The sequence below is a fragment of the Salmo salar genome, chromosome 12 (assembly GCF_965601325.2).
Source record: "Salmo salar chromosome 12, fSalSal1, whole genome shotgun sequence".
NCBI classification, from domain to species: Eukaryota; Metazoa; Chordata; class Actinopteri; order Salmoniformes; family Salmonidae; genus Salmo; species Salmo salar.
In genome coordinates this window covers 9,273,030-9,299,706 of record NC_138302.1, presented here as the reverse complement: position 1 = coordinate 9,299,706, position 26,677 = coordinate 9,273,030, and the positions used below count along the sequence as shown (strand labels likewise).

General features: G+C 43.5%; 1 protein-coding gene across 2 annotated transcripts; it reads left to right on the top strand.

The window, feature by feature from the left end:
* Positions 1 to 970: 970 nt before the first annotated feature.
* On the top strand, positions 971 to 26,677 carry LOC145859397 (uncharacterized). 2 transcript variants are annotated; one of them, XM_082958535.1, is made up of 10 exons: positions 971 to 1,332; positions 1,813 to 2,042; positions 3,640 to 3,690; positions 4,241 to 4,354; positions 4,799 to 4,993; positions 18,425 to 18,601; positions 20,442 to 20,678; positions 21,154 to 21,363; positions 21,448 to 21,663; positions 21,848 to 26,677. In XM_082958535.1, the coding sequence occupies exons 2-10, from the start codon at positions 1,832 to 1,834 to the stop codon at positions 22,813 to 22,815; spliced, it is 2,379 nt and encodes a 792-aa protein (XP_082814661.1). In that variant the 5' UTR covers positions 971 to 1,332; positions 1,813 to 1,831; the 3' UTR covers positions 22,816 to 26,677. The 2 variants fall into 2 exon arrangements, with proteins under 2 accessions (XP_082814661.1, XP_082814660.1); XM_082958534.1 differs by having other exon boundaries at positions 20,439 to 20,678.

Below are 26,677 nucleotides of genomic sequence, written 5' to 3'. Positions count from 1 at the left end.
CTTAATAGTTAATATTTGCGCGCTAGCTCTGCATATTCAGCTAGTGTGTGTGCGTGATTGACTGGATTAACCTCACGTCAGTTACGTTCATTGAGTGCCTTTCAGACAGTAGATACGGCCTCTCTGTTACGGAGCAAGCTAAGGAACTGGCAGTGGATCAAACCATTGTGAGGCAAAGGGTGGGGGTGTCGCAATCTTTTGAAACTTAAAAACGCGGTATTAAGTGTCTATAAATCAGCACAATTGCTTTCATTGCGTATTATTAATATTATTTAAATTACATAGTTATGTTTCAGTGATATATTGGGGGGGACAAATCATATTTTTCCCAGGATGGGGGGGTCGTGTCCCCCCCGTCCCCCCGGGATTTCCGCCTCTGCATAAGAAGTGCCCATCAAGCCAATCCAATTTGTGGGAGGTGCTTCAGGAAGCATGGGGTGAAATCTCTTCAGATTACCTCAACAAATTGACAACTAGAATGCCAAAGGCCTGCAAGGCTGTAATTGCTGCAAATAGAGGATTCTTTGATGAAAGCAAAGTTTGAAGGACACAATTATTATTTCAATTAAAAATCATTATTTATAACCTTGTCAACGTCTTGACTATATTTCCTATTCATTTTGCAATTAATTTCATGTATGTTTTCATGGAAAAGAAGGACATTTCTAAGTGACTCCACATTTTTGAACGATATATATATATATATATATATATATATATATATATATATATATATATACATACTACCACACATACTGACTAGGTATCCTCTTTCCCTTATATTTGTCACGGTGTGAGGAGTCAGTTCTCTTGCTTGTGCAACAAGCGCCACAGTAAAACAATAAGGGGCATTTTACTAATCGGCACTTTTTTTACACAGTACCATACTCTTACTCAGATATACATTCATTTTGAGTCCTCACCTATGTAATGGCTTGTATCGATAACGACCCTGAGTAAAAAAAATTACAAAAAACATGACAGACGGAAACCACAACAACCGCTGCAGCCCGAAAAACTGACACTATTCAACAGCTGCAATCTACCACATTACCGATTGACAATAAACGTTTACTGTAATGTTCAACTGTTGGCTATCGTTTAAATGATCATGAAAGCATGTCGGATTACCTGAAATCGCTGGTCTTTTATTGATAAACTGGGAGGAGGGTTGCGAATCGGTCGGTGTGATGGCCGACGGCTGCGCTTACATGACGCCCGTGAACATGACGCTCTTTCCCATCCTGCACGCAGGCGGAAGTTTACAGTCCTGGCTCATCCGATTCTCCATGCTCAGAGTCTAATCAAACAATAAAACACCAGGGATATCAGGTAATCTGTTGTGTTTTAATTATAATACATTAAACTATAACCAGACGCTGAAATTTAGTTAACGTTTATTGTCGGTCGGCGATGTGGTAGATGTTGAACAGTGTGGTGGTAGACAGCCATGGTTACCGTCCGTTGGGCTGTCACGGTTGTTGTTCTGGCCAGGAACGTTACTGATAAAAATCCATTACAGTTTAGGGGAGGAACTCCATGTGAATGAATTCTTTCGTAGTGAAAACACTGTACGTAGAAAGCCTACATTTTTTTCGCGCGGTCGTACATTACATCACCATTTAGCTGATATACAAACATGGTGATTAGTGAAATGGCCTTTAGCTTATTGCTTAGCTGCAGCGCTCTCCCTGGCATGATAGTCGGTTCCTCCCATTGTGATTTATATATATTTTGTTTTATATATTAATTGAATTTCCTGAACATATCTAGAGTTGATGTTTAACATGTATTCCTTTTCCTTTCTTAAAGCATCTGCCACCAGCATACCATGACTGAACCGAGTCCGGCACAGAAAAGCTCACAGCCAGGTCAAGAGATGGCGTCAGTGAAGCTGGAGGACTGCAGTCAAACACTGGAGCTCAATGTGATTGTTAAAGAAGAGGAAGAGGAGGATGAGAGAAGAACCGAGGAAGAGAACGGGGGAGTAGAACAGGAAAGGGAAGATGAACTGGAGAGCGAAGATGGTAACATTGACTCCGGTGAGTCTAAGATGCCTACACCTGCCACTGGGTTACATCTAGACCTTGATCCTCACTCTCAGTTCCATTACAGAAGACATTGGACGAAGGCGTCTTCTGTATAGTTTTGTTAAGAGCCCATACGCTCAATCTGAACATTAACATAATTCGCTTGTGGTACGGTTTTGGAAGGATAAGGACCTTTTTATAATTTTCAAAAAAACAAAAGGTTAAATTGATACACACCTTGATAGGGCTAGTGTTCCCATACGGCCATATCTTCAAGTTAGCTCTGAACACCTGTGTGTAAGCGTAACTCGGGAAGAGTAGTGGAAGTGTAGTTTGGTCGGATGGAGGCTCCATAGCTGTATGGATCTGTAACTGCTACAGTGTAGTTTAGTAGGATGGAGGCCCCATAGCTGTATGGATCTGTTACTGCTACAGTGTAGTTTAGTAGGATGGAGGCTCCATAGCTGTATGGATCTGTAACTGCTACAGTGTAATGTAGGATGGAGGCTCCATAGCTGTATGGATCTGTAACTGCTACAGTGTAGTTTAGTAGGATGGAGGCCCCATAGCTGTATGGATCTGTTACTGCTACAGTGTAGTTTAGTAGGATGGAGGCTCCATAGCTGTATGGATCTGTTACTGCTACAGTGTAGTTTAGTAGGATGGAGGCTCCATAGCTGTATGGATCTGTAACTGCTACAGTATTTGAAGGATTTTTCCTCGCCGTTGAAAGATGAGGGCCATATGTTTTGAAAGCCTTATCTCAAGCGATGATTATTGGTGTTTCTAAACGTTAAAACACAGCGTCGGGACTGTAGTTCACACGAGCCAGTCGCGGGCGAAGCTAATGGCTGAAAACTGTAGGGAGAAGGCAGAATGCTCCATAGAGTTATACAGAGCTAGGTTACATCCTAATAGGAGGTTTTAGGTTACATCCTAATAGGAGGTTTTAGGTTACATCCCAATAGGAGGTTTTAGGTTACATCCCAATAGGAGGTTTTAGGTTACATCCCAATAGGAGGTTTTAGGTTACATCCCAATAGGAGGTTTTAGGTTACATCCCAATAGGAGGTTTTAGGTTACATCCCAATAGGAGGTTTTAGGTTACATCCCAATAGGAGGTTTTAGGTTACATCCCAATAGGAGGTTTTAGGTTACATCCCAATAGGAGGTTTTAAGTTACATCCTAACAGGAGTTTTAGGTTGCTTGGTTACATCCTAGTAGGAGTTTTAGGTTGCATCCTAATAGGAGTTTTTAGAGCTATTTTAAATACTAATATGAGTTTTAGAGAGGTTACATCCTAATCTAGTTCAAAAATATATAACAAATCATTTAAAACATTCAAATCCTTCAGCGTTTGGTTGAGCCTGCCTGGAGTGCCAGATAGCCAGGGGGGCGGGGTGGCACTTTTGGGACTATCCCATTTGGTTCAATTGCTCCAGGCAAGCTCAATCAAGCACAGATCAAGCATTTGAATGATTTCAAATACTATTTGAACCCAGGTCTGCTATAGTTCAGAGTATTGCACAGCATGTAGTGCACTATATAGGGAATAGTGTGTCATTCCGGACACAGACCATGTGTGTGATGTTGATCTTGTTCCAGTAGATATGGAAGAAGAGGAGGACCAGAAAGGAGGAGGAGATCTGGCTAACCCAGGTAATAAAGTACACTAGCCAGGGAATAGAATATGTATTTATTATCCCAAGACCTTATTATTTGAATATTGATTGATTTTAATGTATTAGGTAATGAAAAGTTAGTCTGCTCCAGCTGAAGACGACATAACATGACATAACATAACATGAACTATTATTCAGGATAAAAACACTGAAGTCCTGTGAGATGGCAGGTGGGCATGATTTACACATTATTCTCAATGCAATTTAAAACAACAGTATTATCAATTACAAATATATACAACAACTTAGAACAATTAACAGCACAGAGGTGCTTGTTTTAAGAGTCACCTCTTGAAAGAATAGCCTACCCCTAATCACACCATTACGTTACTTTTCAGATATTTCTTAAGTGACACTTTACAGGTTCAGTTCCACAGAACTACAGCAGAGTACCTGAATGTGTTTCCCCCAAGGAGCTGTTGACTCTACAGGGAACCAAGTTAGAGCTCCCTCTGGTGGAGTACTGATGGGGGGGGGGGCATTTATATTATCAAGTGTTTTAGATCTTTTGGTTTGACGTTTTACAGGACTTGTTACTGTTAAAAGAGAAGAAGAGGAGGAGTGGGTCAGAGAGGAGGAGGATGGAGAGGAGGAGGAGGAGGTCGGGGACAGAGAGGAGGTTGGGGACAGGACCAACCCAGGTAATCACTGATCAGAACATCAGAGACCAGTTTCATGGAACCCAGCACCCTATATAGAGCACTACCTTTGAGAAGGGCCCAGAGGGCTGAGTGACTGCTTATAGCTGTCATTCTTGTATGTACTAAACTGTGCCCCCTAACCAAATAACTCCTAATCAGTTTAAATTAAATAGGGCTCTTAGAGGAGTCATCTTCCCTTTCTACCTTCCTACATACCAATGCATAGTGTTATATACAGTATAATAAACTGGGTGGGTCGAGCCCTGTATGCTGATTGGCTGACAGCCTTGGTTTATCAGACCGTATACCACGGGTATGACATAACATTTATTTGTACTGCTCTAATTACGTTGGTAACCAGTTGATAATAGCAATAAGGCACCTCGGGGGTTTGTGATATATGGCCAATATACCATGGCTAAGGGCTGTATGATGTTGTTATAGAAACAGGAGAGGGTGCCAGCTCAGACAGAGAGAGACCGTTCCTCTGCTCCCAGTGTGGTAAGAGGTTCACTGCACCAAGCAGCCTGAAGACTCACATGCAGAGACACAGCGGAGAGAAACCCCACCAGTGCTCCGTCTGTGGGAAGCGCTTCCTGCGATCCACAGACCTGAAGAGACACCAGATGATCCACAAAGGTAAGAGAGACACTCGCACACCTGGCGTCGCTCCTCACACACCTGGCGTCGCTCCTCACACACCTGGCGTCGCTCCTCACACACCTGGCGTCGCTCCTCACACACATCTCTCTGTTGGAACACTGTCAATCAACGTATCCACACCAGTGCAACTGTTTATCAGTTACATAAGTTGATCTATATGGTGTAGGTTCATTTCCATGTAAAACGACCCATGAGCACCAACGTGAAGTTCATTGGAGCATGTCAAATTGGGTGTCAAATGAAAGCATAGTCTATATTTTTAAGAAATGAAGGCATACATATATTTTGAACCATTTTCCATCCCCAAAAATGTGAATAAGCAAAGGCTTATTGGATGGACAAGGGGTCTTAAAAAACATCTACCAGAAAAAGTCCTAGAAGGTATCAGAAATATATCAAAACACAATAATATTGAAGTAAAAACCCTGCAAACTAATAAACACTTATATTTAGTTTTGGATACATTTTACTGAAACGTTGCCTTGTGCCTTGAAATACAGTTACTAAAAACCCACATATCTTGAATATATTTTCTAATGTCTCTCCCTCATGAGGAGGATAATGAAAGTTCACAAAAGTAACAAGTAAATGTAGACCTACCAATTAGTTATAGTGTTTTTACTGATATCAAATTCGTTTATGAATTCAAAATTATTTGACCCCCCTCACCAATTATTATTATTTTTTTTAATCGGTAACAGAATTTCTGCTATTGAATAGACTATAATGGGACATCATAGTAGTTACAAACCTCAGTTGGGTCACAAACCAATCAATCAAATTTATTTATAAAGCCATTCTTACATCAGCTGATGTCACAAAGTGCTGTACAGAAACCCAGCCTAAAACCCAAACAGTAAGCAATGCCGGTTCAGAAGCACGGTGGCTTGGAAAAACTCCCTAGAAAGGCCGAAACCTAGAGAGGAACCAGGCTATGAGGGGTGGCCAGTCCTCTTCTGGCTGTGCCGGGTGGAGATTATAACAGAACATGGCCAAGATGTTCAAATGTTCATAGATGACCAGCAGGGTCAGATAATAATAATCACAGTGGTTGTAGAGGGTGCAACAGGTCAGCACCTCAAGAGTAAATGTCAGTTGGCTTTTCATAGCCAGTCATTTAGAGTATCTCTACCGCTCCTGCTGTCTCTAGAGAGTTTAAAACAGAAGGTCTGGGACAAGGTAGCACGTCCGGTGAACAGGTCAGGGTTCCGTCGCAGCAGGCAGAACAGTTGAAACTGGAGCAGCAGCACGACCAGGTGGACTGGGGGCAGCAAGGAGTCATTCGACCAGGTAGTCCTGAGTCATGGTCCTAGGGCTCTGGTCCTCCGATTGAAAGAGAGAGAGAATTAGAGAGAGCATACTTAAATTCACACAGGACACAGGATAAGACAGGAGAAATACTCCAGATATAACAGACTGACCTTAGCCCCCCGACACAAACTATTGCAGCATAAATACTGGAGGCTGAGACAGGAGGGGTCGGGAGACACTGTGGCCCCGTCCGACGATAGCCCCGGACAGGGCCAAACAGGCAGGATGTAACCCCACCCACTTTGCCAAAGCACAGCCCCCACACCACTGGAGGGATACCTTCAACCACCAACTTACTATCCTGAGACGAGACCGAGTATAGCCCACGAAGTTCTCCCGCACGGCTCCAACCCGGACAGGAAGATCACGTCAGTGACTCAACCCACTTAAGTGACGCACCCCTCCTAGGGACAGCATGGAAGAGCACCAGTAAGCCAGTGACTCAGCCCTCGTAATAGGGTTTGAGGCAGAGAATCCCAGTGGAGAGAGGGGAACCGGCCAGGCAGAGACAGCAAGGGTGGTTCTTTGCTGCAATGCCTTTCCGTTCACCTTCACACTCCTGGGCCAGACTACACTCAATCATAGGACCTACTGAAGAGATGAGTCTCCAATAAAGACTTAAAGGTTGAGACCGAGTCTGCGTCTCTCACATGGATAGGCAGATCATTCCCTGAAAAATTTTGCTCTATAGGAGAAAGCCCTGCCTCCAGCTGTTTGCTTAGAAATTCTAGGGACAGTAAGGAGGCCTGCGTCTTGTGACCATAGCGTACGTGTAGGTATGTACGGCAGGACACAAATCGGAAAGATGGATAGGAGCAAGCCCATGTAATGCTTTGTAGGTTAGCAGTAAAATCTTGAAATCAGCCCTTGCCTTCACAAGAAGCCAGTGGAGAGAGGCTAGCACTGGAGCAATATGATCACATTTTTTGGTTCTAGTCAAGATTCTAGCAGCCGTGTTTAGCACAAACTGAAGTTTATTTAGTGCTTTATCCAGGTAGCCGGAAAGTAGAGCATTGCAGTAGTCTAATCTAGAAGTGACAAACGCATGGATACATTTTTCTGCATAATTTTTGGACAGAAAGTTTCAGATTTTTGCAATGTTACGCAGATGGAAAAAAGCTGTCCTTGAAACAGTCTTGATATGTTAGTCAAAAAAGAGATCAGGGTCCAGAGTAACGCTGAGGTCCTTCAGTTTTATTTGAGACGACTGTACAACCATCAAGATTAATTGTCAGATTCAACAGAAGATCTCTTTGTTTCTTGGGACCTAGAACTAGCATCTCTGTTTTGTCCGAGTTTAAAAGTAGAACATTTGCCGCCATCCACTTCCTTATGTCTAAAACACAGGCTTCCAGGGAGGGCAATTTTGGGGCTTCACTGTGTTTAATCGAAATGTACAGCTGTGTGTCATCTGCATAGCAGTGAAAGTTAACATTATGTTTCCGAATGACATCACCAAGAGGTAAAATATATAATGAAAACAATAGTGGTCCTAAAACGGAGCCTTGAGGAACACTGAAATGTACAATTGATTTGTCAGAGGACAAACCATCTACAGAGACAAACTGATATCTTTCTGACAGATAAGATCTAAACCAGGCCAGAACTTGTCTGTGTAGACCAATGTGGGTTTCCAATCTCTCCAAAAGAATGTGGTGATCGATGGTATCAAAAGCAGCGCTAATGTCTAGGAGCACGAGGACAGATGCAGAGCCTCGGTCTGACCCATTAAAAGGTAATTTACCACCTTCACAAGTGCAGTCTCAATTCTATGATGGCGTCTAAAACCAGACTGAAGCGTTTCATATACATTGTTTGTCTTCAGGAAGGCAGTGAGATGCTGCGCAACAGCTTTTTCATTTTTTTGTTGAGAGGAATGGGAGATTCAATATAGGCCGATAGTTTTTTTTATATTTTCTGGGTCAAGGTTTGGCTTTTTCAAGAGAGGCTTTATTACTGCCACTTTTAGTGAGTTTGGTACACATCCGGTGGATAGAGAGCCGTTTATTATGTTCAACATAGGAGGGCCAAGCACAGGAAGCAGATCTTTCAGTAGTTTAATTGGAATAGGGTCCAGTATGCAGCTTGAAGGTTTAGAGGCCAAGACTATTTTCATCAATGTGTCAAGAGATATAGTATTAAACAACTTGAGTGTCTCCCTTGATCCTAGGTCCTGGCAGTGTTGTGCAGACTCAGGACAACTGAGCTTTGGAGGAATGCGCAGATTTAAAGAGGAGTCCGTAATATGCTTTCTAATGATGCTGATCTTTTTGTCAAAGAAGTTCATTAATTTATCACTGCTGAAGTGAAAGCCATCCTCTCTTGGGGAATGCTGCTTTTTAGTTAGCTTTGCGACAGTATCAAAAATCAATTTTAGATTGTTCTTATTTTCCTCAATTAAGTTGGAAAAATAGGATGATCGAGCAGCAGTGAGGGCTCTTTGATACTGCACGGTACTGTCTTTCCAAGCTAGTCGGAAGATTTCCAGTTTGGTGTAGCTCCATTTCTGTTCCAATTTTCTGGAAGCTTGCTTCAGGGCTTAGGTATTTTATGTATTCCAGGGAGCTAGTTTCTTATGACAAATGTTTTTAGGGGTGCAACTGCATCTATGGTATTAAGCAGGGTTAAATTGAGTTCCTCAGTTAGGTGGTTAACTGATTTTTGTACTCTGACGTCCTTGGGTAGGTGGAGGGAGTCTTGAAGAGCATCTAGGAATCTTTGGGTTGTCTGAGAATTTATAGCACGGCTTTTGATGACACTTGGTTGGAGTCTGAGCAGATTATTTGTTGCGATTGCAAACATAATAAAATGGTGGTCCGATAGTCCAGGGTTATGAGGAAAAACATTAAGATCCACAACATTTATTCCATGGAACAAAACTAGGTCCAGAGTATGACTGTGGCAGTGAGTAGGTCCAGAGACATGTTGGACAAAACCCACTGAGTCGATGATGGCTCCGAAAGCCTTTTGGAGTGGGTCTGTGGACTTTTCCATGTGAATATTAAAGTCACCAAAAATTAGAATATTATCTGCCATGACTACAAGATCCGATAGGAATTCAGGGAACTCAGTGAGGAACGCTGTATACGCTGTAAACAGTAGCTATAAAAAGTGAGTGAGTAGGCTGCATAGATTTCATGACTAGAAGCTCAAAAGACAAACGTCATTTTTTATTTTTTTTGTAAATTGAAATTTGCTATCGTAAATGTTAACAACACCTCCGCCTTTGCGGGATGCACGGGGGATATGGTCACTAGTGTAACCAGGAGGAGAGGCCTCAACTTCTTATGGCTTGAATCCCGTTAGCGGGATCGATATGACGACAGCCAGTGAAAGTACAGGGCGCCAAATTCAAAACAACAAATCTCATAATTAAAATTCCTCAAACATACAAGTATTATACACCATTTTAAAGCTTTACTTCTTGTTAATCCAGCCAGTGTCTGATTTCAAAAAGGCTTTACGGCGAAAGCAAACCATATGATTATGTTAGGTCAGCGCCTACACACAAAAAAACACAGCCATTTTCCAGCCAAAGAGAGGAGTCACAAAAAGCAGAAATGGAGAGAAAATGAATCATTAACCTTTGATGATCTTCATCTGATGACACTCATGACTTCATGTTACACAATACATGTATGTTTTGTTCGATAAAGTTCATATTTATATCCAAAAATCTCAGTCTACATTGGCGCGTTATGTTCAGTAATGTTTTGCTTCCAAAACATCAGGTGATTTTGCAGAGAGACACATCAATTTACAGAAATACTCATCATAAATGTTGATGAAAATACAAGTGTTATACATGGAACTTTAGATAAACTTCTCCTTAATGCAACCGCTGTGTCAGATTTCAAAAAAGCTTTACCGAAAAAGCAATAATCTGAGTACGGCGCTCAGACACAAAAACATGCCATACAATATATCCACCGTGTTGGAGTCAACAATAGTCAGAAATAGCATTATAAAATATTCACTTACCTTTGATTTTCATCAGAATGCACTCCCAGGAATCCCAGGTCCACAATAAATGTTTGTTTTGTTCGATAAAGTCCATCTTTTATGTCCAAATACCTCCTTTTTGTTCACGCCTTCAGTTCACAAATTCACAACGCGCAGGTCAGACAAAAACTCAAATTTCCATTTCAGTTCGTAGAAACATGTCAAATGATGTATAGAATCAATCTTTAGGATGTTTTTATCGTAAATCCGCAATAAAGTTTCAACCAGAGAAATCCTTTGTCTTCAGAAATGCAATGGAACTGAGCTACCTCTCACGTGAGCGCTCATGCCTGAGCCTCATGCCCTGGTGGCAGTGTTCTGACTCCAGGAGCTCTTATTCATCCCCACTTTACAGTAGAAGCCTCAAACAAGGTTCTAAAGACTGTTGACATCTAGTGGAAGCCTTAGGAAGTGCAAAATGACCCCACAGACACTGTAGTTTGGATAGGGAATCAATTGAAAAACTACAAACCACTTCCTGTTTGGATTTTTTTCTCAGCTTTTTGCCTGCCATATGAGTTCTGTTATACTCACAGACATCATTCAAACAGTTTTAGAAACTTCAGAGTGTTTTCTATCCAAATCTACTAATAATATGCATATCTTAGTTTCTGGGAGTGAGTAGCAGGCAGTTTACTCTGGGCACGTCAGTCATCCAAGCTACTCAATACTGCCACCATCCATAAGAAGTTTAACACAGTAAATTCATCAGGCTTAAGCCATGCTTTAGTCAGGCCAATCACATCAAGATTATGATCAGTGATTAGTTCATTGACTATAACTGCCTTGGAAGTGAGGTATCTAACAATAAGTAGCCCTATTTTTGAGATGTGATATCACGATCTCTTCCAATAATGACAGGAATGGAGGTCTTTATTCCAGTGAGATTGCTAAGGCAAACACCGCCATGTTTAGTTTTTCCCAACCTAGATCGAGGCACAGACACGGTCTCAAAGGGGATAGCTGAGCTGACTACACTGACTGTGCTAGTGGCAGACTAAGCTGGCAGGCTGGCTAACAGCCTGCTGCCTGCCCTGCACCCTATTTCATTGTGGAGCTAAGGGAGTTAGAGCCCTGTCTATGTTCGTAGATAAGATGAGAGCACCCCTCCAGCTAGGATGGAGTCTGTCACTCCTCAGCAGGCCAGGCTTGGTCCTGTTTGTGGGTGAGTCCCAGAAAGAGGGCCAATTATCTACAAATTGTATCTTTTGGGAGGGGCAGAAAACAGTTTTCAACCAGTGATTGAGTTGTGAGACTGCTGTAGAGCTCATCACTCCCCCTAACTGGGAGGGGGCCAGAGACAATTACTCGATGCCGACATCTTTCTAGCTGATTTACACGCTGAAGCTATGTTGCGCTTGGTGACCTCTGTTTCATCCTAACCTCGTTGGTGCCGACGTGGATAACAATATCTCTATACTCTCTACACACGCCAGTTTTAGCTTTAGCCAGCACCATCTTCAGATTAGCCTTAACGTCGGTAGCGCTGCCCACTGGTAAACAGTGTATGATCGCTGGATGATTCATTTTAAGTCTAATACTGCAGGTAATGGAGTCACCAATGACTAGGGTTTTCAATTTGTCAGAGCTTATGGTGGGAGGCTTCGGCGTCTCAGACCCTGAAACGGGAGGAGGAGAGACCAGAGAAGGCTCGGCCTCGGACTCGCTGGGGAGAACCGGTTGAAAGTTTCTGTCGGCTGAATAAGCGACACCGGTTGAGCATTCCTACAGCATTTCCCTCCAGAAGCCATGAGAAAGTTGTCCGGCTGCGGGCACCGTGCGAGGGGATTTATACTAACGTTACTATCTGTACTTACTGGTGGCACAGACGCTGTTTCATCCTTTCCTACACTGAAATGACCCTTGCCTAACGGCTCCGTCTGAAGCTGGGCTTGCAGCACAGCTATCCTCGCCGTAAGACGATCGATCTCCTGTATATTATGAGTACAGCGACTGTAATTAGAAGGCATAATGTTAATGTTACTACTTAGCTTCGGCTGGTGGAGGTCCTCAGAACCACGTCCAGATAAAGCGTCCGGAGTGAAAAAGTTGAATGAAAAAATCGAGCGAGGGGAAATAAATTAATTAATATATAAAACCGTAAAGTTAGCAGGTAGCAAACTAAGTTTAGCAACAAACCGCACAGCAGCACATAAACAAGTCTTCAAGTTGTGACCGGAAATGACGACCAAAAGATACAAGGAAGAGGTCGTTTTGGTGCTCTGTAATGTAGTATTGGTGCTCTGTACATCATACCAGCTACTGTCCTCCCTTCCACTGACATACTGTTATGTTCAGCTCATAGTGTTTCCTGTTACTGTCCTCTCTTCCACTGGCATACTGTTATGTTCAGCTCATAGTGTCTCCTGTTACTGTCCTCTCTTCCACTGACATACTGTTATGTTCAGCTCATAGTGTCTCCTGTTACTGTCCTCTCTTCCACTGACATACTGTTATGTTCAGCTCATAATGTCTCCTGTTACTGTCCTCTCTTCCACTGACATACTGTTATGTTCAGCTCATAGTGTTTCCTGTTACTGTCCTCTCTTCCACTGACATACTGTTATGTTCAGCTCATAGTGTCTCCTGTTACTGTCCTCTCTTCCACTGACATACTGTTATGTTCAGCTCATAGTGTCTCCTGTTACTGTACTCTCTTCCACTGACATACTGTTATGTTCAGCTCATAGTGTCTCCTGTTACTGTCCTCTCTTCCACTGACATACTGTTATGTTCAGCTCATAGTGTCTCCTGTTACTGTCCTCTCTTCCACTGACATACTGTTATGTTCAGCTCATAGTGTCTCCTGCTACTGTCCTCTCTTCCACTGTCATACTGTTATGTTCAGCTCATAGTGTCTCCTGTTACTGTCCTCTCTTCCACTGACATACTGTTATGTTCAGCTCATAGTGTCTCCTGTTACTGTCCTCTCTTCCACTGTTATGTTCAGCTCATAGTGTCTCCTGTTACTGTCCTCTCTTCCACTGACATACTGTTATGTTCAGCTCATAGTGTCTCCTGTTACTGTCCTCTCTTCCACTGTTATGTTCAGCTCATAGTGTCTCCTGTTACTGTCCTCTCTTCCACTGACATACTGTTATGTTCAGTTCATAGTGTCTCCTGTTACTGTCCTCTCTTCCACTGACATACTGTTATGTTCAGTTCATAGTGTCTCCTGTTACTGTCCTCTCTTCCACTGACATACTGTTATGTTCAGTTCATAGTGTCTCCTGTTACTGTCCTCTCTTCCACTGACATACTGTTATGTTCAGTTCATAGTGTCTCCTGCTACTGTCCTCTCTTCCACTGTTATGTTCAGCTCATAGTGTCTCCTGCTACTGTCCTCTCTTCCACTGACATACTGTTATGTTCAGCTCATAGTGTCTCCTGTTACTGTCCTCTCTTCCACTGACATACTGTTATGTTCAGTTCATAGTGTCTCCTGTTACTGTCCTCTCTTCCACTGTCATACTGTTATGTTCAGCTCATAGTGTCTCCTGTTACTGTCCTCTCTTCCACTGACATACTGTTATGTTCAGCTCATAGTGTTTCCTGTTACTGTCCTCTCTTCCACTGACATACTGTTATGTTCAGCTCATAGTGTTTCCTGTTACTGTCCTCTCTTCCACTGACATACTGTTATGTTCAGCTCATAGTGTCTCCTGTTACTGTCCTCTCTTCCACTGACATACTGTTATGTTCAGCTCATAGTGTCTCCTGTTACTGTCCTCTCTTCTACTGACATACTGTTATGTTCAGCTCATAGTGTCTCCTGTTACTGTCCTCTCTTCCACTGACATACTGTTATGTTCAGCTCATAGTGTCTCCTGTTACTGTCCTCTCTTCCACTGTTATGTTCAGCTCATAGTGTCTCCTGTTACTGTCCTCTCTTCCACTGACATACTGTTATGTTCAGCTCATAGTGTCTCCTGTTACTGTCCTCTCTTCCACTGTTATGTTCAGCTCATAGTGTTTCCTGTTACTGTCCTCTCTTCCACTGACATACTGTTATGTTCAGCTCATAGTGTCTCCTGTTACTGTCCTCTCTTCCACTGACATACTGTTATGTTCAGCTCATAGTGTCTCCTGTTACTGTCCTCTCTTCCACTGTTATGTTCAGCTCATAGTGTTTCCTGTTACTGTCTTCTCTTCCACTGGCTGTTATGTTCAGCTCATAGTGTTTCCTGTTACTGTCCTCTCTTCCACTGACATACTGTTATGTTCAGCTCATAGTGTCTCAGTGGAAGGGAGGAAGTAGCAGGAGACACTATGAGCTGAACACAGAGAACCATACGGTCCTGTACTGTGGAGTATAGTTCAGTATAGTAGCATACGGTCCTGTACTGTGGAGTATAGTTCCATCCGGTTCTGTACTGCGGAGTATAGTTCCGTATAGTACCATACGGTCCTGTACTGTGGAGTATAGTACCATACGGTCCTGTACTGTGGAGTATAGTTCCATACGGTCCTGTACTGTGGAGTATAGTTCAGTATAATACCATACGGTCCTGTACTGTGGAGTATAGTACCATACGGTCCTGTACTGTGGAGTATAGTTCAGTATAGTAGCATACGGTCCTGTACTGTGGAGTATAGTTCAGTATAGTTCCATACGGTCCTGTACTGTGGAGTATAGTTCAGTATAGTTCCATACGGTCCTGTACTGTGGAGTATAGTTCAGTATAGTTCCATACGGTCCTGTACTGTGGAGTATAGTTCCATACGGTCCTGTACTGTGGAGTATAGTTCAGTATAGTACCATACGGTCCTGTACTGTGGAGTATAGTTCAGTATAGTTCCATACGGTCCTGTACTGTGGAGTATAGTTCAGTATAGTTCCATATGGTCCTGTACTGTGGAGTATAGTTCAGTATAGTACCATACGGTCCTGTACTGTGGATTATAGTTCCATACGGTCCTGTACTGTGGAGTATAGTTCAGTATAGTACCATATGGTCCTGTACTGTGGATTATAGTACCATACGGTCCTGTACTGTGGAGTATAGTTCAGTATAGTTCCATACGGTCCTGTACTGTGGATTATAGTACCATACGGTCCTGTACTGTGGAGTATAGTTCAGTATAGTTCCATACGGTCTTGTACTGTGGAGTATAGTTCAGTATAGTTCCATACGGTCCTGTACTGTGGATTATAGTTCCATACGGTCCTGTACTGTGGAGTATAGTACCATACGGTCCTGTACTGTGGAGTATAGTTCAGTATAGTACCATACGGTCCTGTACTGTGGATTATAGTTCCATACGGTCCTGTACTGTGGAGTATAGTTCCGTATAGTACCATACGGTCCTGTACTGTGGAGTATAGTTCAGTATAGTACCATACGGTCCTGTACTGTGGAGTATAGTTCAGTATAGTTCCATACGGTCCTGTACTGTGGATTATAGTTAAGTATAGTTCCATACGGTCCTGTACTGTGGATTATAGTTCAGTATAGTTCCATACGGTCCTGTACTGTGGATTATAGTTCAGTATAGTTCCATACGGTCCTGTACTGTGGATTATAGTTCAGTATAGTTCCATACGGTCCTGTACTGTGGAGTATAGTTCAGTATAGTACCATACGGTCCTGTACTGTGGAGTATAGTTCCATACGGTCCTGTACTGTGGAGTATAGTTCAGTATAGTTCCATACGGTCCTGTACTGTGGAGTATAGTTCCATACGGTCCTGTACTGTGGAGTATAGTTCCATACGGTCCTGTACTGTGGAGTATAGTTCAGTATAGTTCCATACGGTCCTGTACTGTGGAGTATAGTTCAGTATAGTTCCATACGGTCCTGTACTGTGGAGTATAGTTCAGTATAGTTCCATACGGTCCTGTACTGTGGAGTATAGTTCAGTATAGTTCCATACGGTCCTGTACTGTGGAGTATAGTTCAGTATAGTACCATACGGTCCTGTACTGTGGAGTATAGTTCCATACGGTCCTGTACTGTGGAGTATTGTTCAGTATAGTACCATACGGTCATGTACTGTGGAGTATAGTTCCATACGGTCCTGTACTGTGGAGTATAGTTCAGTATAGTTCCATACGGTCCTGTACTGTGGAGTATAGTTAAGTATAGTTCCATACGGTCCTGTACTGTGGAGTATAGTTCCATACGGTCCTGTACTGTGGAGTATAGTTCAGTATAGTTCCATACGGTCCTGTACTGTGGAGTATAGTTCAGTATAGTAGCATACGGTCCTGTACTGTGGAGTATAGTTCAGTATAGTACCATACGGTCCTGTACTGTGGAGTATAGTTCAGTATAGTTCCATACGGTCCTGTACTGTGGAGTATAGTTCAGTATAGTTCCATACGGTCCTGTACTGTGGAGTATAGTTCAGTATAGTTCCATACGGTCCTGTACTGTGGAGTATAGTCCAGTATAGTTCCATACGGTCCTGTACTGTGGATTATAGTACCATACGGTCCTGTACTGTGGAGTATAGTTCAGTATAGTTCCATACGGTCCTGTACTGTGGATTATAGTTCCATACGGTCCTGTACTGTGGAGTATAGTTCAGTATAGTACCATACGGTCCTGTACTGTGGAGTATAGTTCAGTATAGTACCATACGGTCCTGTACTGTGGAGTATAGTTCAGTATAGTTCCATACGGTCCTGTACTGTGGATTATAGTTAAGTATAGTTCCATACGGTCCTGTACTGTGGATTATAGTTCAGTATAGTTCCATACGGTCCTGTACTGTGGAGTATAGTTCAGTATAGTTCCATACGGTCCTGTACTGTGGATTATAGTTCAGTATAGTTCCATACGGTCCTGTACTGTGGATTATAGTTCAGTATAGTTCCATACGGTCCTGTACTGTGGAGTATAGTTCAGTATAGTTCCATACGGTCCTGTGCTGTGGATTATAGTTCAGTATAGTACCATACGGTCCTGTATAGTGCACACTAGAGTTGAGTATACTATATTTTACTGAACTATACTCTACTGTGCCGAACGTTACTGTACTGAACTCTTCTCTACTCTACTCTACTGACCTCTACTCTACTGACCTCTACTCTACTGACCTCTTCTCTACTGTACTGAAATCTATTCTACTCTACTGACCTCTACTCTACTGACCTCTACTCTACTGACCTCTACTCTACTGACCTCTACTCTACTGAATTCTACTCTACTGAACTCTACTCTACTGAACTCTACTCTACTGACCTCTACTCTACTGACCTCTACTCTACTGACCTCTACTCTACTGACCTCTACTCTACTGACCTCTACTCTACTGACCTCTACTGAACTCTTCTCTACTCTACTCTACTGACCTCTACTGAACTCTTCTCTACTCTACTCTACTGACCTCTACTCTACTGACCTCTACTGTACTGAAATCTATTCTACTGTACTGAAATCTACTATACTGTACTGAAATCTACTGTACTCTACTGAACTCTTCTCTACTGAAATCTACTATACTGTACAGAAATATACTGTACTGAACTTTTCTCTACTGAAATCTTCTATACTGTACAGAAATCTACTGTACTCTACTGAACTGTACTGTGCTTTGATATCCAAACTTGTAAAACATTTGTGCAGATTTGATCCGCTTCGGATGAACCAAATGTGGTTTTGCTGCGGAGTTGATTAAATAATAGCCAGTGTGTAAAATAATACCCACATATGTAGAGGAGGATGTTGCATATTTACACCGTTTGTGTAGAAATCAGTTACCGGGTGTAAATCCACTTCACTCACTTCTTTCAAACTCAAAGTGTCCTGTCATAACTGACACACCATTCTTTTATGCAGAGTTTTTAAGAAAACCTGGTCACATAAATAACTGTAATTCTGTTACCAAACTTTGCATCCTCACAGTTCTTCCAGTAAATAAATGTTTTTTTGCAATATGTTCAGTGTAAACGTAGTCCTTGTGCATAAAGTTGTATGGTTTGTTAAAAATCAATGGTTTTTGTAGAGCATACATTTTACATGAAAAACAATCAGTCTCCATTCAGTTAAAATGGAATTGCCCATAGATGCATAATACTGTATGTGGTGGTGAGCTGTTCTCTCCTCTGTGTCCTGCAGCAGTTTAACCTCTGTAATGTTGTCATTAAAGCAGTCACCTCAGACAGACCGTACCACTGTTCTGAGTGTGGCAAGACCTTCACCTCGCCAACCAGCCTGAGGATCCACGTGAAGATCCACAGCGAAGACAAACCCCACCAGTGTTCTGTCTGCGGGAAGCGTTTCCTGTGGCTATGTGTTCTGAAGAGACACCAGGTGGTGCACAAAGGTGAGAGAAACATCTCTCTGCTGGAAGACTGTCCTGTGTGGCTCGTTGGTAGAATATGACCTTTGCAAGCCCAGGATTGTGTTCAGAACGGTGCATCGTTGAATTCAACGGAAACAGTACTGTACGACCGGTTGTGATTATGACGGCTCAGAGGACAGTTACCATAGGGTGTGATTATAGAGGCTCAGAGGACAGTTACCATAGGGTGTGACTATAGAGGCTCAGAGGACAGTGACCATAGGGTGTGACTATAGAGGCTCAGAGGACAGTGACCATAGGGTGTGACTATAGAGGCTCAGAGGACAGTGACCATAGGGTGTGACTATAGAGGCTCAGAGGACAGTTACCATAGGGTGTGACTATAGAGGCTCAGAGGACAGTGACCATAAGGTGTGATTATAGAGGCTCAGAGGACAGTGACCATAGGGTGTGATTATAGAGGCTCAGAGGACAGTGACCATAGGGTGTGACTATAGAGGCTCAGAGGACAGTGACCATAAGGTGTGATTATAGAGGCTCAGAGGACAGTGACCATAGGGTGTGACTATAGAGGCTCAGAGGACAGTTACCATAGGGTGTGACTATAGAGGCTCAGAGGACAGTGACCATAAGGTGTGATTATAGAGGCTCAGAGGACAGTGACCATAGGGTGTGATTATAGAGGCTCAGAGGACAGTGACCATAGGGTGTGACTATAGAGGCTCAGAGGACAGTGACCATAAGGTGTGATTATAGAGGCTCAGAGGACAGTGACCATAGGGTGTGACTATAGAGGCTCAGAGGACAGTTACCATAGGGTGTGACTATAGAGGCTCAGAGGACAGTGACCATAGGGTGTGACTATAGAGGCTCAGAGGACAGTGACCATAGGGTGTGACTAGAGGCTCAGAGGACAGTGACCATAGGGTGTGACTATAGAGGCTCAGAGGACAGTGACCATAGGGTGTGACTATAGAGGCTCCATAGGGTGTGAATATAGAGGCTCAGAGGACAGTTACCATAGGGTGTGATTTATAGAGGCTCAGAGGACAGTGACTATAGAGGCTCAGAGGACAGTGACCATAAGGTGTGATTATAGAGGCTCAGAGGACAGTTACCATAGGGTGTGATTTATAGAGGCTCAGAGGACAGTGACTATAGAGGCTCAGAGGACAGTGACCATAAGGTGTGATTATAGAGGCTCAGAGGACAGTGACCATAGGGTGTGACTATAGAGGCTCAGAGGACAGTGACCATAAGGTGTGACTATAGAGGCTCAGAGGACAGTGACCATAAGGTGTGATTATAGAGGCTCAGAGGACAGTGACCATAGGGTGTGACTATAGAGGCTCAGAGGACAGTTACCATAGGGTGTGACTATAGAGGCTCAGAGGACAGTGACCATAGGGTGTGACTATAGAGGCTCAGAGGACAGTGACCATAGGGTGTGACTATAGAGGCTCAGAGGACAGTGACCATAGGGTGTGACTATAGAGGCTCCATAGGGTGTGAATATAGAGGCTCAGAGGACAGTTACCATAGGGTGTGATTTATAGAGGCTCAGAGGACAGTGACTATAGAGGCTCAGAGGACAGTGACCATAAGGTGTGATTATAGAGGCTCAGAGGACAGTTACCATAGGGTGTGATTTATAGAGGCTCAGAGGACAGTGACTATAGAGGCTCAGAGGACAGTGACCATAAGGTGTGATTATAGAGGCTCAGAGGACAGTGACCATAGGGTGTGACTATAGAGGCTCAGAGGACAGTGACCATAGGGTGTAGGTCTACTGTATGTGTACTTGCTGTTCTCGCTTCTGTCTTGATGTGTTTTAAACCCTGTGATGTCGTCATTGAAGCAGGAGAGAGCGCCAACTCTGACCCAGACAGCCCAGGGGATCCCGAACAAGGGCAGAAGCTGTACCCGAACCCTGAAAGACTGTACCTCTGCTCAGAGTGTGGCAAGAGGTTCACCACAGCACCTTTATTGAAGTCTCACATGAAGAAGCACAGTGGAGAGCTACACCACCAGTGCTCCGTCTGTGGGAAGTGTTTCCTGCTGTTCCAGGACCTCAAGGGACACCAGGAGATCCACAAAGGTGAGAGAGACACCAACACACTGAGTCGCACACTGTAGCAAACGTTTTGCAATGGTAACCTTTGACTCCGAAAGGAAAAACATTTTTTGTGCAAAAATTCTATTGGACAAATTCAGGTAGGTCCCTCTCCATTTTGTTCTTTTTGCTTCCATTTTGTTCCTAGTGAATACACCCTGAAGTCTCTGCTCACACACCTGGGTCATATTCATTAGGAACCAAACAAGCCTAAGTGGGAGGGACTATCCAATAATAATACACTTGTTTTCCGTTTGCAAAACATTTTGCAACAGTGTGCAGTAATGAACAGGACCCTGAGATCTCTGCTGGAAGACAGGTGACTTGAAGAAACATCAACATATCCACACCAGTGCCTCTTTCCGTAAATTAGCTGGGTATTTTTATGTGTATTAGTCTGTAATAAACTGTCATTTATTGACAGTGCAGCATTTTAACCCCTGTAATGTTGTCATTGAAGGGGGCAACAACTCTGACGCAGACAGCCCAGGGGAACCAGATCCGGAGAGACCGTTCCCCTGCTCTGTGTGTGGTAAGAGGTTCACCGCAGCCTTCAGACTTAAGGCACACATGAAGATCCACAGCGGAGAGAAACCCCACCAGTGCTCCATCTGTAGCAAGGCCTTCCTTCGACCCTACGACCTTAAAAGACACCTTGTGACCCATAAAGGTGAGAGGAACACCAGGTTGGAGTTGTGCTTTCCTCATCATTCTCCTCCTGCGTTAAACCCTTCTAATGTTGTCATTGAAACAGGAGAGGGCACCAGCTCTGACCCTGACAGCCCAGGGGACCCTGACCAGGAGCTGAAGCCATATTTCTGCTCCCAGTGCGGTAAGAGGTTCACTGCAGCCAGCAGCCTGAAGACACACACAATGACGCACAGCGGAAAGAAACCCCACCAGTGCTCCATCTGTGGGAAGTGTTTCCTGCGATACCAGGACCTGAAGAGACACCAGGTGATTCACAAAGGTAAGCGAGACCCACACACCTGAGTTGTGTTCACTAGGAAACCACACTGAAGCAAACAGGCAGAAACAGGGATGGACTACCAGATCTTTTCCAATAAGAAACGCATTGTTTCTGCTACGGTGTGCACCAATTAATTTCTCCTCTCTGTCTGTTTTTAATGCTTGTAATGTTGTCATTAAAACAGAAGATGGTGCCTGCACAGAGAAACCCCACCAGTGCTCTGTCTGCGAGGAGAGTTTCTTGAAGCTTGATGACTTGAACATTCATGTGACGATCCACACAGGAGAGAAGACCAAGCACATCTGCCAACCATGTGGGAAGACCTTCACTCTGCTGCAGGACCTAAAGACTCACCAGCGCACCCATACAGGAGAGAAACCGTACCACTGCTCCAAGTGCCCAGAGAGCTTTGGCAACCTGTTGGAGTACAGGGAGCACAAGCAGACACACAACAACAAGAAACCGTACCTCTGTGACCAATGCGGCCAGACGTTCACCCACTTCTACACCCTGAAGACCCACAGGTCGATCCACACAGGGGAGAACCTCCTCCACTGCTCCTACTGCGGGAGGGGCTTCACTCAGAAAACGTCCTTGGCGACCCACATACTGACCCACACCAAGGAAAAACCGCACCAGTGTTCTGTGTGTGGCCAACGTTTTGCCAGAAGCGAAAGCCTGAAGAAACACAAGAGGATACACATGGAAGAGGTCCGCCACCACATGTGCGAGTGCGGGAAGAGTTTCCCGGACATGAAAAGGCTGGAGGTGCACGCGAGAATGCACTACAAGAGCCTGGAAAAGAAGTACTGCTGCTCGTACTGCGGGAGAATGTTCCTACGGGACGGGGATCTAAAGAGTCACCAGAGAACACACACCGGAGAGAAACCCTTCGTCTGCGCCACATGCGGGAAAAGTTTTGCCCAGTCGGGGAACTTGAGAGTGCATCAGATCAAGCACACTAAAGAGAGACCGTACCCTTGTACTGTCTGTGATAAGGGGTTCACCACCTCTGGGAGTCTGAAGGTGCACATGAGGAGGTTTCATACAGGGGAGAAGCCGTATGTCTGTAGCCTGTGTGGGAAAGGGTTCATTGTACCCAAAGCGCTAAAGACACACCAACAGAAACATATGAAAGAGACTACCGTCTAGGTTGACGGGAGATAGGAAAAGACTGTTTCTGTGATTCCTCGCTCCACTCTCCTCTCAACTGTAATAGAAGTTCCAAGGTCCCCCCTCTCTGACTTTATTCTCTATTGCATTTTGAGGAGGAGACTAAGAGAAAGAATGTGAGGAATCAGGGAATGATGAATTGAGAAATAGTCGAGGCCTGCTGGTGGTTTTACCTGCTGCTCCCATTGAGGACGTTTTTTTTCAAAATAAAAGTCCCCCACATGCATCCATGTTATTGTACTCTAAATGTGCCATTAGACATCACTCACCATGACAGAATAGCTAGTGGTTAGTTTAGTGATACTCTACAGAAACTGAGGTTGTATCACTAAACTAACCACTAGCTATTCAGTCTGTAAGATACTCTACAGAAACTTTATTGAGGTTGTATCCTAATGTCAGATATGAATTGACAGGATGATGTGATTATGTATGGCATGATATGACACAATATCCATTATGACAATAATACATTCAAACCTGACATGATGTCTCCACTCACCATGGCTGGTACCTATTGACATGATGTCTCCACTCACCATGGCTGGTACCTATTGACATGATGTCTCCATGGCTGGTACCTATTGACATGATGTCTCCATGGCTGGTACCTATTGACATGATGTCACCATGGCTGGTACCTATTGACATGATGTCTCCATGGCTGGTACCTATTGACATGATGTCTCCATGGCTGGTACCTATTGACATGATGTCTCCATGGCTGGTACCTATTGACATGATGTCTCCATGGCTGGTACCTATTGACATGATGTCTCCATGGCTGGTACCTATTGACATGATGTCACCACTCACCATGGCTGGTACCTATTGACATGATGTCTCCACTCACCATGGCTGGTACCTATTGACATGATGTCTCCATGGCTGGTACCTATTGACATGATGTCTCCATGGCTGGTACCTATTGACATGATGTCTCCATGGCTGGTACCTATTGACATGTCACCATGGCTGGTACCTATTGACATGATGTCACCATGGCTGGTACCTATTGACATGATGTCTCCATGGCTGGTACCTATTGACATGATGTCTCCATGGCTGGTACCTATTGACATGATGTCACCACTCACCATGGCTGGTACCTATTGACATGATGTCTCCACTCACCATGGCTGGTACCTATTGACATGATGTCTCCATGGCTGGTACCTATTGACATGATGTCTCCATGGCTGGTACCTATTGACATGATGTCTCCATGGCTGGTACCTATTGACATGATGTCTCCATGGCTGGTACCTATTGACATGATGTCTCCATGGCTGGTACCTATTGACATGATGTCTCCATGTCTGGTACCTATTGACATGATGTCTCCATGGCTGGTACCTATTGACATGTCTGCCCCCTTGACTTTTTCCACATTATAGCCTTATTCTAAAATTGATTAAACATTGCTAAAAAAAAATCTACACACAATACCCCATAATGACAAAGCAAAAACAGATTTTTTAGCAAATATATTAAAAATAAAACATTTACATAAGTATTCAGACCCTTTACTCAGTACTTTGTTGAACCACCTTCGGCAGCGATTACAGTCTCGAGTCTTCTTAGGTATGACGGTACAAGCTTGGCACACCTGTATTTGGTGAGTTTCTCCCATTCTTCTCTGCAATTCCTCTCAAGCTCTGTCAGGTTGGATGGGGAGTGTCGCTGCACAGCTATTTTCAGGTCTCTCCAGAGATGTTTGATCGGGGTCCTGAGCGCTCTGGAGCGGGTTTTCATCAAGGATCTCTCTGTACTTTGCTTCGTTCATCTTTCCCTCAATTCTGACTAGTCTCCCAGTCCCTGCTGCTGAAAAACATCCCCACAGCATGATGCTGCCACCACCATGCTTCACCGTAGGGATGGTGCCAGGTTTCCTCCAGACGTGACGCTTGGCATTCAGGGAATCTTGTTTCTCATGGTCAGAGTCCTTTAAGTGCCTTTTGGCAAACTCCAAGCGGGCTGTCATGTGCCTTTTACTGAGGAGTGGCTTCCGTCTGGACACTCTACCATAAAGGCCTGATTGGTTGAGTAGTGCAGAGATGGTTGTCCTTCTGGAAGGTTCTCCCATCCCCACAGAGGAACTCTGTCAGCGTGACCATTGGGTTCTTAGTCACCTGCCTGACCAAGGCCCTTCTTCCCTGATTGCTCAGTTTGGCCAGGCGGCCAGTTCTAGGAAGAGTCTTGGTGGTTCCAAACTTCTTCCATTTAAGAAGGATGGAGGCCACTGTGTTCTTGGGGACCTTCAATGCTACAGAAATGTTTTGGTACCCTTCCCCAGATCTGTGCCTCGACACAATCCTGTCTTGGTGCTCTACGGACAATTCCTTCGTCCTCATGGCTTGGTTTTTGCTCTGACATGCACTGTCAACTGTGGGACTTTATATTTACGGGTGTGTCCTTTTCCAAATCATGTCCAATCAATTGAATTTACCACAGGTGGACTCCAAGTTGTAGAAATATTAAGGATCAATGGAAACAGGATGCATCTGAGCTCAATTTCATGTCCCAAAGCAAAGGGTCTCAATACTTATATAAATAAGGTATTTCTGTTATTTGTTATATGTAAAAAAAAAATAAAAAAAGGTTTTGCTTTGTCAGCTAGCTACCTTGACATTGCTAACATTAGCTACCTTTCTGGCTGACAAGGTGAATATTGTTTTATTACACAATCTAAAAATGAGAATTATACCCAGTGTATATTTTTTGTACCTGTTCTAGAGACATTGTTGCAAAAAATATAATTGAATCATCTTCAATCTTGTCCATAACTGTTATCGTGTCGGCATCCACAGTCTCAAACTTCCCGACTCTGTTGGGTTGTCACTAGTTGCCACAAAGTCTCAGCAGGGACTACCAATGAGAGCTGGGGATTCTGGGATATCATGTTCTAATCAAAAAAAAAAAAAAGAATACTTCTTTGCCAGAAGGATCTCCAAAATCACATGTACACACAGTTATGCAGTGCATATAAGACTAAGGGACAGCAACAGAAGAGGGCTTAACACTTTTTGGGTTACTAGATGATTCCATATGTGTTATTTCATAGTTGTGATGTCTTCACTATTATTCTACAATGTAGAACATAGTAAAAATAAAGAAAAAACCCTTGAATGTGGTGTGTCCAAACTTGTGAAAGAGAGGGTGTTTGGGTACTGTGGGATTCTTTAATCAGTTTGGCTCATTAGACAGGTCAGAGTTTGTTTGAAGTTGTTGAGTGGTATGGAGCTTTTTGGCAATACACTGTAGACTTGTTTCAAAGTAGAGAGACCCACAGTAGCTACTGTAATTGAGTACTGGCAGCGTCTGCTATGGCAGTTGGGAAGTTACCTGAAAAGATCTAATCTCTCAACGTGCACCAAATTCATGCATTTACAGTTGAATTCGGAAGTTTACATACACCTTAGCCAAATACATTTAAACTCAGTTTCACAATTCCTGACATTTAATCCTAGTAAAAAATTCCCTGTTTTTGGTCAGTTAGGATCACCACTTTATTTTAAGAATGTGAAATGCCAGAATAATAGTAGAGAGAATGATTTATTTCAACCCAGTGGGTCAGAAGTTTACATACACTCAATTAGTATTTAGTAGCATTGCCTTGAAATTTTAACTTGGGTCAAACGTTTCGGGTAGCCTTCCACCAGCGCCCCACAATGAGTTGGGGGAATTTTGGCCCATTCCTCCTGACAGAGCTGGTGTAACTGAGTCAGGTTTGTAGGCCTCCTTGCTCGCACATGCTTTTTCAGTTCTGCACTCACATTTTCTATAGGATTGAGGTCAGGGCTTTGTGATGGCCACTCCAATACCTTGACTTTGTTGTCCT